General features: G+C 51.8%; 1 protein-coding gene across 6 annotated transcripts in view; it reads right to left on the bottom strand.

Annotated features, from left to right (window-relative positions):
- Positions 1-9,153: 9,153 nt before the first annotated feature.
- Positions 9,154-14,602, bottom strand: part of LOC114693683 (splicing factor SWAP) — a 79,650-nt gene continuing 74,201 nt past the window's right edge. For all 6 annotated transcript variants that reach the window (XM_028870189.2, XM_028870185.2, XM_037198270.1 and 3 more), the window contains 3 exons: positions 11,663-11,836; positions 10,524-10,596; positions 9,154-9,529 (listed from right to left, as the gene is read on the bottom strand). In XM_028870189.2, the coding sequence (XP_028726022.1) occupies positions 9,464-9,529; positions 10,524-10,596; positions 11,663-11,836 (313 nt within the window). In that variant the 3' untranslated portion in view covers positions 9,154-9,463. The remainder of the gene's footprint in view (positions 9,530-10,523; positions 10,597-11,662; positions 11,837-14,602) is intronic.

Here is a 14,602-nt window from a genome sequence, read left to right as displayed (position 1 = left end):
TTTAGGACCTTGATGTGAGAAAGCCCTGGAGGGCTGGTGGCCCAGAGAGAGCACCCAGACACCCAGCAACAAGACAGTAACATCTTGGGGTGCTTAGCTATGGGGAACAGACAGACTCCATCCCACTCCCTCTCAGCCCATGGAACTGCTGCCCACAGTTACAAATGGGTCTTCCTACCTCAATTAACCTAATCGAGATAATCCCTTAAAGGCAAGCCCAGAGGCTAACCTAATCTAGGTAATCTCTGGCAGGTGTGCTGCGAGACTTGTTTCCAAGGTGATTCTGGAGCCCGTCGAGTTTACAATATTAACACATGACATTAACATCACATGGCATTAGAAGAAAACTCGGTCCCTCTCGAGAAGCTTTGTGCTCACCTGGTAGAATAGAAAAGAGGGAACACAACATTTGTAGTTACTCTTTGAGAGATCGGCTTCAAAGCTCCGAACCTCCTCTTCTGTCTGTATGGAGGTCTCTGGCCCTCCCGTGCATGCATGTGATGTCCCTGTGTGGGAATGAACCTCGGAGAAATGCAGCTCAAATGGGAAAAGGGCTCCAGACATGGGTAGCTCTAGAGGCTCTTGGCTTCAGACTCTGTCCTGGACTCTGCCAACTCCATCTGGTGCCTTTGCCTATCTCCCTCTGGGAGTTTCTTCCAAGGCTCCTACAGTATGGCGAACGTCCACTTGACATGTTCTTAGTTGGACAGGAATCTTTTTTTGTTTAGGACTCTGTCCTGCCTCAGCCTCCTGAATGTTGGGATTTCGGGCGTGCACTCCCATGCATGCCTTGGATAGGGCGGTCTTTGCAGGTATAATTGAGTTAAAGACCTTCACTCACCGGGGATTGTCCAGGGGACCTCAATCCACTGTCGAGTGTTTTGATAAAAGCTGGGGAGGCTGGGCATGGTAGCAGAGGTTTGAAATCCCAGGCCTTGGGGAGGCAGAGGCAGGAGGATGGTAAACTCCAGGCCAACCTGGCCTACAGTTTTGAAAGTGTATTAAAAGCTGGGCGATGGTGGCATACGCCTTTTTTATTTATTTATTTATATTTTTTTGAGACAGGATTTCTCTGTGTAGCTTTACACCTTTCCTGGAACTCGCTTTGGAGACCAGGCTGGCCTCGAACTCACAGAGATCCGCCTGCCTCTGCCTCCCGAGTGCTGGGATTAAAGGTGTGTGCCACCCCACCCCCCAATCTTCTCCAGATGCATTTTTGCTGAAGGACCTTTGCACCTGCTCTCTGTGTGGATGGTCTCGCCTTGTGAGTCTATGCCTCGGATCTCTGCAAATGATTCTTGCTTCATCTCTAAAAAGCATCCCTTGCCCCTGGCACCCGCTCACTTAACGCTGCCTCATTCACACTCCCAGCAGCTCTCCCCCCTCTGCCATCTGTCTGGGCCTCCTCTGTTCACTGCCTGGCTCACGGAGGCGTCAGCCCCAGAGGGCAGAGATATCTATCGGGCTCAGGAGTTTGGCAACGCCAGGTCCTGCTCCGGGTACGGTGGGGATGGGTTCAGTAGGCAGCCTCTACCTTCAAGTGGACCTCACTGGAACCAGTGTCCTTTCTGCCCATCTCAGCACATATAGGTGGGAGCCTGGTGATGCCATTGTTAGCACCCAGCTGGCCACTCCTCTGCCTTGACAGAAATCATGATAGTCTGCCCCAGGGCGGGCAGATCTGAGCCCTGGAGTTCCTGAGGGAGGCCAAGGCTCTTGACTGGCAGACCCAGAGGCTTACGGCTTCTGAGAGCCGGGTGGCCTATTGCTCCAGGCTTTAGATGCCAGAGACTCAAGTTTCTCAGCTTGGAGGCGAATCGCTCTGGGTTTTCAGCACTAGCGGTCTTGACACTTGGCAGCTGATGTAACCAGCTTCCAGTGGCAGTGAGCAGTGGGCACCGTTTCCAAGGGTTCCGTGAATGAGGGGTTGAGACTTCAGCTTCCTGGTGACTGACTTTGTGGAGCTCAGGCCCTGTGTGTTGGGAATCCTTGGCGCTGGAGGCTTCATAGAAGCCCAGAATTCTCCCTGGCCTTTCTGCAGCCCCTGCTCTCCATCCCCTCCCCTTCTCCCTGTCTTGCTTCCTGGCATTCTGCCCTGGCTACTCTTTGGGGCCCCACACGTATGTAAATAAGCAGACAACTTGTGGGAGTTCCACAAGTTGTGAGTTCTGGGGAATTAAACTCAGGTTGTCAGGCTTGTGTGGAAGTCCCTTCACTTGCCGAGCTATCTCGTTGGCCCAACTTTTTTTTTCCCCTTGAGACAGGGTTTCTCTATGTAACAGCTGTCTTTCCTGAAACTCGATTTTGTAGACCAGGCTGACCTTGAACTCACAGAGATCTTCCTGTCCCTGCCTCTGAAGGCTGGAATTAAAGACGTGTGCTACCATGCCTGACACTTAAAAAAAAAAAAAAGATTTATATATTATTTATGTGTGAGATCCTCCATGAAATTATGTGAACCGGGAGCAGCATGCAGATCTCTGAGGAGGCCACAAGAGGGCGTCTGACTCCTTGGTTCTGGAATTACATGTGAGCTACCGTGTGGGTGCTGGGAACTGAACCTGGACCATGCTGTCAACCCACTGAGGCCCAGCATGAGTCCCAGCCATAAACTCCTCCATTCCCCCATCCAACTAAGGTTTTAAAAAAATATTTTATGTGTATGTGTGTTTTGTCTGCATATCATGTGTGTTCCTGGTGCCTGAAGAGGTCAGAAGAGGGCATTGAATCCCCTGGGATTAGAATTATGGGTAGCTGTGAGTCACCCTGTGGGTGCTGGGAATCAAACCCAGGTTCTCTGCAAGAGCAACTGCTCTTAACCACTGAGCCATCTCTCCAGTCTCCCAACTAAGGTTTTTAACACCTGAGTGATTTAAAATCGACTCCTCAGCTTCTGGCATGAGCCATCCTGTCTCTGTGGACTTGCTGGCTCTGGGGTTCTCATGTTGCTGAGATGCTGCAGGATTTGTCCTTCTGTGGCTGGCTTGTCTCACTGAGTATGTCAAGGTCCAGCCACACTGTGACAAGTGTGTCAAGGTTCCTTTTTTTTTTTTTTTTTTTTTTTTTTTTTTTTTTTTTTTTTTTTTTTTTTTTTTTTTTTAAAGGCTGAATAAGTCCGGTGGCATGCCTTTAATCCCAGCACATTGGAGGCAGAGGCAGGTGGAACTCTGAGTTTGAGGGTAGCCTGATCTACAGAGCAAGTTCCAGGACAGCCAGGGCCACACAGAAAAATGCTGTCTCAAGAAACAAAAACAGGGGCTGGCGAGATGGCTCAGCGGTTAAGAGCACTGGCTGCTCTTCCAGAGGTCCTGAGTTCAATTCCCAGCAACCACATAGTGGCTCACAACCATCCGTAATGAGATCTGGTGCCCTCTTCTGACCTGCAAGCATATATGTAGGCAGAACACTGTATACATAATAAATAAATTAATTAAAAAAAAAAAAAGAAACAAAAACAAAGCAAAGCAAAACAAAAGGCTGAATAATTTTCCACTGTCTACATGGACCATATTCCGCTTACCCACATGGCTGCGGATGCACACGTGGGTTGTGTCTGCTCTTTCTGTTCATACTATGCCCCTTCATTTCCTTGGTTATCCCCTTGGCAGCTTCTCATACCCTTGGGCACCCTGCAAGTTCTCCCCTTGTTTCTGGTCCTGGGGCCCATTCTGCCTCCTCCATCCTCCTGGCTGCTGTGTGTCCCCACTGTCCCAGCACTGGCCTCAGCTTGATCTCTCACAGGCTTCCTGGACACCCCTGGTAAGAAGCAAGCTGCCGGCCTTCCGACCCATTGGCTAAATCTAATGCCTTGCCTTCCTTCCCTACCACCCAGGTACCTGGCCTCTCCACCCAAAACTGTAGCCAGCACATTCGTACATCTCTTAACATGTTATTCTAGACCTATTCATTCCAAACAATAATGAGAAAGGAAGTGTCTTTGCCCTCTCGCCTTTATTAAAGTCAACGTATAAATATTGCCTTTGCAAGTGTTCCGTCCCCTCCCTCCGCCCACCCCAGCTACAGCTATCTGTTGTAGAGGAAATAACCAAATATCAATCAGAAGACATTCTGGAAATCAGCTTTGAAGCCCAATCATGGGAGCCCTGAGGCAGAACGATGTCTACTAGGCATGGAACTGAGACCACGTGTCTCTGACTGGCCAGGACCCCAGCCTTCCCATTGCACTCATGAAGCCTAGGTCAGGGGACTCTGGAACGCCCATGCATGACGTAGGTGATAGGTGTGGGGCCGTGCTCTCGTCTCATCGAGACAGAGCACTGGCCTTCCTGCTTGACAGCCTTGGAATGTGCAGTTTGTGTTCATGTGCTTTTTACAATAAGATTCTAAATTTAGAGTATTTAGAGTCATAGAGATATTGTGGAGACAGAATAGTGTGTTCCAGGCTTTGTCACCAACTTGTACCACAGCCACTTACACTGCCACTGCTCATGGGCACTTGAAGGCCCTTCTATCAGATTTAACCAATAGTGGGGATGGTGGTATATGCCTGTAATCCCAGCACTTGGGGAAGAGAAGCAGGTGAATCAGGAGTTCAAGGCCAGCCTCAGCCACATAGCAAATTTTAGATCAGCCTGAACTATGTGAGGCCGAAAATTAAAAGATTTAACAAATGGTTCCGGCAACCAAGTTTCCCCTAATGCCTCCTGTCCAAAGATTTCATCCAGGCAGGACATGACGTTTAGTGACTGCCTCCTCTTGGCAGCTCAAGACTTACTTTGGGGGACTGTCTGGTACAGTCTGGTACTGTCTGGGACTTGACTCCTATTGTTCTCACCACCAACTCTGTGCTTTTCTGTCTGAGTTTGCAGAAAAAGAATCACGGCAGAATCTATATTCCATTAGGCGAGAATCTGTGACGCTGCAGGGTAGCGGTGGCGGCACAACCCTTTAATCCCGGCATTTGGGAGACAGAGGCAGGTGGATCTCTGAGTTCGAGGCCAGCCTGGTCTATGAGTGAGTTCCAGGACAGCCAGGGACACACAGAGAAACCCTGTCTTGTGACTTACCGTGGAGGGTGGTGGTCTTGATCCCCTGGTCAGGCTGTTTGTGTCTGTGCTGTGTGATGTTATTCATCTGGGTCTATGCCTCAGGAAGGAGTTGCAGCATACTCCCTGGGTGGGTGGGTGGGTGGGGTAGGGCACTGCCTGGGGGAGGGTGCAGGAGCAGATCCCAAGTGGTCCCACGAGTCTGCTGCTTAGTGATGCTGTAGCTGTCTTAAACATGCTCGGTGATGTTCATATGATGACGAATGGCTGAGGCCACACTGCTGCTAAGTGATATGTGACCGGGTTTGAGGGCCATCTGCCCTCTGGCTGTGAGCTGACCTGAGGACAGTAGGTGTCCACGTGAAGGATGAGTGCTCCCCATTTGTCTCTTTCCCATTTACTTGGCTGTCTTTTATGGGCACCAGCATGGATTCACGGATATTGACTCACGCTGGAATCAAATGCGGTGTTAATTGTGTTGCTCTGGTCGTGAGGGCTCTTCAGTTGGTTCTTCTGGTAAGCCCCACCCACCGGAGATGTCAATCACTCCGGGCACTTCTGAGCCCGGCTTCCACCATGCCCTACCTGCCCAGCCCTGGTGCTAGCCAGTTCTTCAAGGAGTCCCATCGTTAGGAAATGGACACAGCGGCTAGTCTGGGCACTGGATGCTAATGTTGCTGAGGGCTCAGAGCTGGTGTTCTATTACCCCTCACCCCCACCACTTTCTCCCTCCCTCACCTCTGCCCCATGTCACTTGTGGGCCCCCCCACCCCCGCCCCTTCACTCCTGAGACCTGCCCATTGCTCTGCATCCCTCTTGAATGCTTTGATGGCCAATGGACTTTACTGGACACTGGCCTCCCACTGGCCTCTTGGGGTTCTCCGAGGCGTGCACAAATCCGAGGCTGCTGTTTTTCATCTCTCCCCTAAGGCATCTCTGTAGAAGGATGTGCCTGGCTGGTGGTGGTAAAACTGAGCAGAGGCCACGGCCAGTACAGTGAGGCTTCCTCTAGATATACGGAGCCCTTGGCTGCCAGGTGTTGTGTTCTTGGCGCTGGAGATTTGCATGCAGACAATGGAGGCATCCAGAAGCCGAGGACGGCTCCAGGGGTTCTGTGGCCTACAGCACAGCAGCTATTCCATTTGTTTCTGGTTTTGCATGTATTTTTGAATTAGGAAGACCGCGCGGGGTACACAGAAGGGAAGGAACCTGGGGTCATTTCTAGGTTGGTGAGGGCCTCATTACCATGTGATCTGTCCTGGGCAGGACACAGGCTGTGTGAGATGTGGGTGAGTGGGGAGCCCTCCGAATGCTGTCTCAAATCTTCTGCTTTCTGATGTTCATGTTTCCCTAAACTGCCCCCGCTGAACAGCGGATGAGCCTGTAATTAAAGCAACTTTTCATACTGCTGAAGTGAAATGGTGCAAGTTGTCCTTCAGCAGACCTTTTGCGGTCTACGATGACTGAAACCTCAGTGGATACGGGGGTGTGGGGGTGGGGAGCTGGAGACACAGGCCCTTTGACCCTGCACTTCCTATTCTGGGGTAGTGAGCCCTGGGTGTCTGTACCTAGCCTCCTTGAATTTTCTTGGGCAACAGCACCTCGTTTTCTCTGAGGTTGAATATTCCCACTGGACACATGGTGGTGCTGGTTATGCCCATGGAAAGCTGTCCCCTGAACTTGAATCCTGATCAGTTGGAAGGGCGGGTATCACTGGCTGTCACGGTCTGGCAGGGCCACCAATATGTATACTCTCTTGGGGAGTGGGAGGTGGCTTCACCATGGATAGTCAGTAGCCTACAGCCATGAGAGCCTGGATCTGATCCTTACAGACAAGGACAGAAAGGAGGGGTGTGGGCAGCGGACAGCTTTGTCCTCAAGGGGCTTTGCCTAGCTTGAAGTCTGTTTATAGAGGAGGCCACTGGGCTTCTGCTCAAGCTCTACAAACACAACCCACACGGTCCTTAGTGCCGAGCGCTTGAACCTAGGCATCAGCCTAGGCTTCTCGGATATCTCAAAACAAAGATATTGTGAAGTTCCTCATTCAGTTATGAGCTGACAGAATCCCACACAGAATTTCAAAAGAAGAGCACTAGTCATCACCACCCACCGGTGTGGTGCCCTCCAATGACAGAACAGGTACATTAGAGATAGATTCGCATTCCTTTTGACATGGACTCCCAGATGACACCTTCCCTGCTGACATGTTAATCCTGATTCACAAGCCCAGGACGTTCGCAGTGGAAAGTGACCCAGCAGTGGAAGGGGACTGTACTTGAACACCAAGGCACAAGACACGGACTACCACAGACCGGCACGGAGCAGCAGCCCTGCTCACCCAGACGCCACCCTGACACCAACACAGACTGCAGAGCACGGTCCAGCAGTGAACAGCCAGCAAGCAGTGCATGTGAGTGAGAGCGACAGACACCAATACTTTAGTTGTTTAAAGGTAGAAATCGGCTGGGCGGTGGTGGCGCACGCCTTTAATCCCAGCCCTCGGGAGGCAGAGGCAGGCGGATCTCTGTGAGTTCGAGGTCAGCCTGGGCTACAGAGCGAGATCCAGGAAAGGCGCAAAAGCTACACAGAGAAACCCTGTCTCGAAAAACCAAAACCAAAACCAAACCAAACCAAACCAAAATCATAGAAATCGCTTTACTTTTTGTGCGTAAGTGTTTGGTCTGCATATATGTGTAAGTATATGTATGTGTACCATGTGTGTGCCTGGTGCCTGTGGAGGCCAGAAGACCTAAGACTGGAGTTAGAGACAGCTGGGAGCTGCCAGGTGGGTGCTGGGAATCAAGCCTGGGTCCTTCAGAATTATCAGTGCTCTTAACCACCGGACCATCTCTCTAGCCCCACGCCTCTTTTCAGCCTGGCAAGGTGGTAAACACCTGGCAACTTGGGATGTGGGGGGCAGGAGGATCAGGAGTTCAAAGTCTTCCTTGACTACGTAGTGAGTTTGAGGCCAAACACACAGTAAGTAAAATATAAAGAAAAATTCTACACACATATAAAATCTTTTAAAAAGTTCAAAAGTTCAAGGCCAGCTTGTCTACATAGTGAGACCCTGTCTACTCCAAACAAACAAACAAACAAACAAACAAACAAACAAAGCACAACTAACAAGCCCCTTGCATCCATCTGACTTACTGTAAGGGTCTAGAGTCACCAGGTGCCAGTGACTGGCACACTCAGCCAGCACGCTCACTCTCCAGACTTACCCAGGACTCTGTGGTTCCGGCAGGCAGGCAGGCAGGCAGGCAGGCAGGCAGGCGAGGTTTGTGCTGTGGCCAGGGAGGAGTGGCCCCGTGGGAACCAGAGACTCAGATCAGGCACGCTCAGTGTCACAAAGCCCTCTGAGGACGTCTCCAGCACGTATGTTTATAAAAGTCACTATTTGTAGTTGACACCATGGGGCGGTGGGGGGGGGGGGAGGGACAGGGGTCCGGGCACTGATATAACCTCATCTAACCCAGGGAGGCACAGAGATGGCCACCAGCCCGGGGAGGACAAGGCATACCTGGCACAGGTATGGAATGGAGGAGCCCAGCAGGTGCCTGGAAGGCAGGTGGCGGTCCTGCATGCTCAGCAGCGCTTGCGGGGCATCTTGGGGGCCATCTCTCACAGACACCCACTTTCTAGGGCCACCAACTCCCATCACCTTCCCTGTCCACACCACCAGCTCTGGGGGCTGTGAGTGTCCTGAGAGAAGTGCCAGGACCACTGTAAGGAGGGAAGGAGCCCATTTCTGGTCAGGCACACGGCAGTGCGAGGATAGTCCGACCCACACAGAATAGTGCCGGGGATATTCAGGTGTTAGGAAGGAAGCAGGGCTCTGGCCTCAGCCTACGCCAGCAGGTCTTCGTTTCTGGTGTCGGGACCCTGAGTGTTTTGCATGTGAGTACTTTGAGAGCAAAGGCCTCCTGAAGGGAGGGATGCACAAACCTGCATCTTCATGGGGGCAGCTGATGACCTCGTGACTGACTGTGCCGGCAGAGGCCCGCAGGGGACAGAGGGGTTTATCTCAGAGCACCCCCTTCCCCAGCTGGAGAGAAGCCACCCCTGGAGGAAGTCCCCTTTTCCTCTGACACATGCTGACACACATTAAGTGGCAGACACATCAAAAGCAGAAGCCGCCCCCAGCTGCTAGCTAGAAAAGGTGTTTCTTCCCGTTTTATTTGATAATACATTTTCACAGAAACATGATATATTTACAAATATACAGGTAAGAGAGTGCTGGTCAAAAATCTGAAACTGAAAATGTCACCAAAAATTTACAAAAGCCACCGACTGACTCAGGGAGTCGGGCTGGAGGAGCTGGCGGCGTGCGTAGTCAGCACAGAGCCTGCAGCTCAGCTTCTGCCTGGGCTGTGGCTGCTCTGAGCCGAAGCCCAGCACCTGTGGCCACAGGCACGCACGATGCTCTGCTTGGGGCGGGCTCCGTGGCTGCCATCTCAGGATGCGCTGGTTTGCAGGTTTTTCGAAGCTGCGAGCATTGCTCTTACTTTGGCCATGAGATCCTGTGGGGAGACACAGAGGGACATCTCAGCCTCCTGCTAACCAGACCTGGAAGGAGACATGGTGAGGACAGGAGGCAGCTTCCAGCAGCCTCGCTGTCGACCTGATCCATGCTGCACAGAGACCACAGGAACCCTTTATCTTGTCACAAACCTCTCATAGCTGGGACCCCAGGGGGCCCTCGGGTACACGTAGGGCCAAGGATGTGTCAGTCACCTGTGGAAGTCTCGGGTTCCACAGCATGGCAACCCCTGGAGGACATGAACTTCCTGTGGAAGACGAGGCTCCCCAGGAAGTGATTCCTCCCCTTTCCCTGCCTCATGGGCTCTGACTTAGTGCTTTGCTTGGTTGTGGCAAGGCTCAAACCCGAGTCAACAGGTGACCAGCCCAAGGTTCTGACCTGGGTCAATACTGGAGAAACAAGGGGCAGAAGGGAAACTGGAACAAAGAAAACAAAACTGGGGCCCCATTGTAAAAGGTGAAGAGGAGAGGAGTACTCTGTAAAAGGTGGAGAGGAGAGGAGCACTCTGTAAAAGGTGGAGAGGAGAGGAGCACTCTGTAAAAGGTGGAGAGGAGAGGAGCACTCTGTAAAAGGTGGAGAGGAGAGGAGCACTCTGTAAAAGGTGGAGAGGAGAGGAGCACTCTGTAAAAGGTGGAGAGGAGAGGAGCACTCTGTAAAAGGTGGAGAGGAGAGGAGCACTCTGTAAAAGGTGGAGAGGAGAGGAGCACTCTGTAAAAGGTGGAGAGGAGAGGAGCACTCTGTAAAAGGTGGAGAGGAGAGGAGCACGCCCATCTTTTTTTTTTTTTTTTTTTTTTTTTTTGTTTTTGTTTTGTTTTTCGAGACAGGGTTTCTCTGTGTAGCTTTGCGCCTTTCCTGGAACTAACTTGGTAGACCAGGCTGGCCTCAAACTCACAGAGATCCGCCTGCCTCTGCCTCCCGAGTGCTGGGATTAAAGGCGTGCGCCACCACCGCCCGGCTGAGCACGCCCATCTTACCTGAGTTATTTTGCTCTGCACAGAGGAGACGATTGCTGAGGAGATCTGGCCATCTTTTTCCTGAGAAACCCCCCTAATGCAGAGGAAAGAGCAGAGGTTCAGACACACTCACGAATCTGAAGGTTAGTTCCCACACCCTACACTCCAGACCTAACTTTAAAATATCCACAAGCTTAGGAACGCGTTGTGTGTGCGTGTGGGGCAGAGGCAGATGTTGGGTGTCTTCGTCTATTGCTCTCCACTCTCTTTTCTGAGGCAGGGTTTCTCACTGAATCTGTTGTTTGTTGTTCATGGATTGGACTGTGCTGGATCCTCCCCCCGTCTGCACCTCAGCCTGCTGGAACTGCAGGTGCATGCTGTTGTGCCCTGCCCTTCACATGAACGCAGGATCAACTGCAGGTCCCCATGCTTGTGCTATACGTACTTCATGCAGTGAGCCATCCTGCCATCCCAGGAACGTGTATTTTATACCCATTTCATAAAGTGCACTGAACTCACACTTCAACATTATGCATCGCTTGGGAAGAGGAGCCCTATGAAGGAGGTACCTATCAGGAAGGCCAGGAGGATCAGAACTACAGCCCAAGTGATTGCTGGTTCCCATAGAAAGCTTCTGCAGATGTGGACGCTGCCCATGCCCTAGTGATGGGCTTCCTACACTCACTCCGGATGGCATCCTCAAGGTGTGGAGCTCTTAGGTGAGCTGTGGTCCTCATGGCGTGGCCATGGACCTGTCTGAACTGGGTACACCCTGTTCACGCGTACAAAAGCTCCTATCAAGAATGCAGACTTTGTCCCCTCCTGGCCAGCCCTGGACTCATGATTCCCCAGACTTCAAAGCCTGATTGATTGTTAGATGCACTTCCAGCAGGGATAGCCTCCTGAGAGCGCCTGTCACCAAGACCCACTACGTTCTGCAGGGTGCCTCAGGAGCTCTTTTACCCATGGAAGGTATCTGAATGCCCGGTAAGGCATGGATTTGGAGGAGGTGCTCCCACACATTCCTATCTGAGGTCACCTACTTCAGGTCACTTGTGGTCCCCTATTCCCAGAGAAACAATGGTGGGGGGTTCTGCTTAGGCCTCACTTGCCCCGCCTTGTTTTTTTCCCACTGAGAGCCGCCCAGAGGTCATGGTTACCTGGAACGCTCCTGGGAAGACCCTCGGCTCTCCACAGGAGAGATGCTGGCCGAGTGGACTGAGTGGGCTGAGGGACGCTGTGCTGCCTGCTTGCTCGGGGATGTTGACTGGGACCGGGCCTTGGCCTTGGTGCGAGAATGTGATCGCCGCTTCTTCTTCTTCTCGTGGGGACTTCTGAAAGGGAAATGCTCTTGTCAGAGCACATGCAGCATGACAAGAGCGCAGTCTGCACTCGTCTGTTTCAAGGGCCCTTTCACACACATGGGCTTTTTTGTTCTTTTTGAGACATATAGTACAGGCTGGCTTTGAACTTGCTCTGTAGCTCAGGATGACCTTTCTCCACCTCCCAAGTTCTGGGATTACAGGATGCACCACCAAGACTAGTGTGTGTAGTACTGGCAAACTGAATCTAGGGTGCCATGCATGCTAGGCAAGCACTTTACCACTGAGTATATTTCCAGCTCATGTACGTGCCTTAGACAGCTGTAATCCTTCAGCCAACAGTCTGTATATCCACAGGGTACTGAGCTTTAAAAGAACCATCCAGAAGCCAGCCTCTCCATAGGAGAAGCTTAGTCCTGGGGAAATGTCTGGCATTTACTGTACAATGAACAATCTATTTGCATTGAAAATACCAAGATAACTACCAACGGCACCCTGTAGGAAAGTCTATACTGCTTTCTCATTCATGCCAAAAGATAGGAAATTATCAGCCAAATCCTGCACATACCCGCTTCATCTGATAACTCAGGAGAAGGCAGCCTGGGCCTGCTCTGCATGTGTCTGCTGCACACAGCAAGCTCAGCTCTGACCAGTACCCTGTTCCTACCACAGGACAGGGTTGCCAAGGCCACCAGCCCTTGTCTCACTCCTTCTGAAGGTTCTGGCATTGCCTCACTCTTTCTCCCATGTACAGATGTAGGCAGACGCGCGCGCGCGCGCGCGCGCGCGCGCGCACACACACACACACACACACACACACACACACACACAGACTTGGTACATGCAGTATCTTCTCTTAGATCTACTCCCTGCAGATCTATCATTGACTCCTGGAGCTTTCCCTCCCTCCTGGGCTGCAGGACACCACCAGGCAGCCTCCCTGCTCGGCTCTCTTTCTGCGTGTGTCCATTTTATGGGACTCCGGTAAGTCACTGTCGCCCACTTCTCTTTTGCAGGCACAAGGGACCCAGCTCTAAGGCATCTGGTTTTCACAGAGACACAAAGGCCCTTCCCAACCTGACCCAGCCCTCTGCCCTCCAGGGAGGCCTAGGTATGGAGGCCAGAGGATGACTCTGTAGATGGTTCTCTTCTTCCACCTTTTCCTAAGTCCTGGGGGTCAAACCCAGGCTGCCAGGCTTGCATAGTAAAGCTCTTTCCGTGCTGAGCCATCTCAGAAACCCTGATTTAATCTTAACAGTTTGACCTCACATAAGAAGTCAAGCTTTTGCTGGAGCAAAGCAGTTTGCTCACTTCTGAACTTGCTGAGGTGCACTTTGCAACTGGGTCCTCTGTGCTGTTGCTGAGTGACCAAAGCAACACTGCGGGTGGCTGTTGTTCTGGAACATCCCTTTGGTGTACTTCAGTCTATGCCACCCTCCACACTCAGCTCTGGAGGAACCAACCCCCACACCACTGGGCGGGGCTCAGCAGTGCTTCTACATCACCTGTAAACGTGGGCGTGTCCCACATGCTCTTACACTAACAGTGGCACTGTCCTGTGTGCACTTGCTAACCTCACACCTCCTGGCTTCTGTGGCCAAACATCCGCAGTGCACTCTGGGGAGAAAAGCGGCTGTGAAGTCCGGCAGGTGCACTGTAACCTTGTGAGAAACTAAGCTGTTTCCAGGAGGCAGCCTCGGGCCTGCAGCTGGGAGGACTGGCTGGTGAGCACCCTCGCCCGCCCACACTAAGTGAGGCCAGGGAGCAGGCAGCAGAAACCTGCTGTGGCTCCTTACTCCTGCCGGCCAATGCTCAGCATCCTTCTGAGCAGACCCTGCTAACGTGGTTCTCTGTGAAGTCGGGGCCTCCGCTGTTCACATGGACTTCAGAGACAGGCACTGTGGGTGTCTTTTTCACTGGGAGAACAAGCAACTGGCCCTGGAAGCAGGCTTTTGACTTTAATGACACCATTACACTTTCCTCCCATTGGTAGGGTCTTCTTTTGTGTTCTTGAGGGTGTGTATGTACGCACATGTGGGAAGACAACCTCAGATGATGTTCTTCAGTTGCTATCCACTTGGTTTTTTGGAGACAGGGTCTTTTACTGTGTAGAACTCTGCCTGCTGAGTTCAAGGCCTGCCTGCCTGTTTCCCCGATACTGGTATTACAAGCACGTACCACACGTCTGTTTTTCTGTGTGGCACCAGGGGGTGGAACTCAGGTTCTCCTGTTTGTGTGGCAGGTACTTTACTGACAGGGATGTCTCCTCAACACAGTAGGGTTTTTTTGTTTTGTTTTTTAAACATCTTAAGGAGTCTCAAGCACACATTCTGTTTTCTGGTTCTGGCTCTTACATTTCGACAGCTGATCGAAATAGAACTAACACCTGCAGGTTCTCCTTTCTCATCCCAGGGTCCAGTGGGCTGAGCAGGTTCCGCTAGAGATGCTGCTGCTGACTGCCTCAGTGCTGTGGTCTAACCACAGGTCAGGCCACAGTGTGGCTTTAAGGATGCTGCATGAGCTCAATGCTTTACCGCAAAGCTTGACTGCGGCGTCTACCAGGATCTGGGTATCTCCAGGTCAAACTCCTCCACCTTTCTTCTCTGACTGCCATTGTTTCAGTTTGTCTGCTAGCTGCCCAGAAGTCCTAGGAAGTGTGCTGGGGTTGGGCTGAATCTAGAGACTGCAGAGGAGAGCAGGTGTGGGCAGTCCCGTTTGCTAGAGGGTTGATAAAACAGCTCATGTTTCTCGGGGTACTGGTCTGTGAACACGAATGTG

The sequence above is a fragment of the Peromyscus leucopus genome, chromosome 23 (assembly GCF_004664715.2).
Source record: "Peromyscus leucopus breed LL Stock chromosome 23, UCI_PerLeu_2.1, whole genome shotgun sequence".
Classification (NCBI taxonomy): Eukaryota; Metazoa; Chordata; class Mammalia; order Rodentia; family Cricetidae; genus Peromyscus; species Peromyscus leucopus.
The sequence above is the reverse complement of the archived record's forward strand: the minus strand, read 5'-3'. Positions and strand labels throughout refer to the sequence as shown.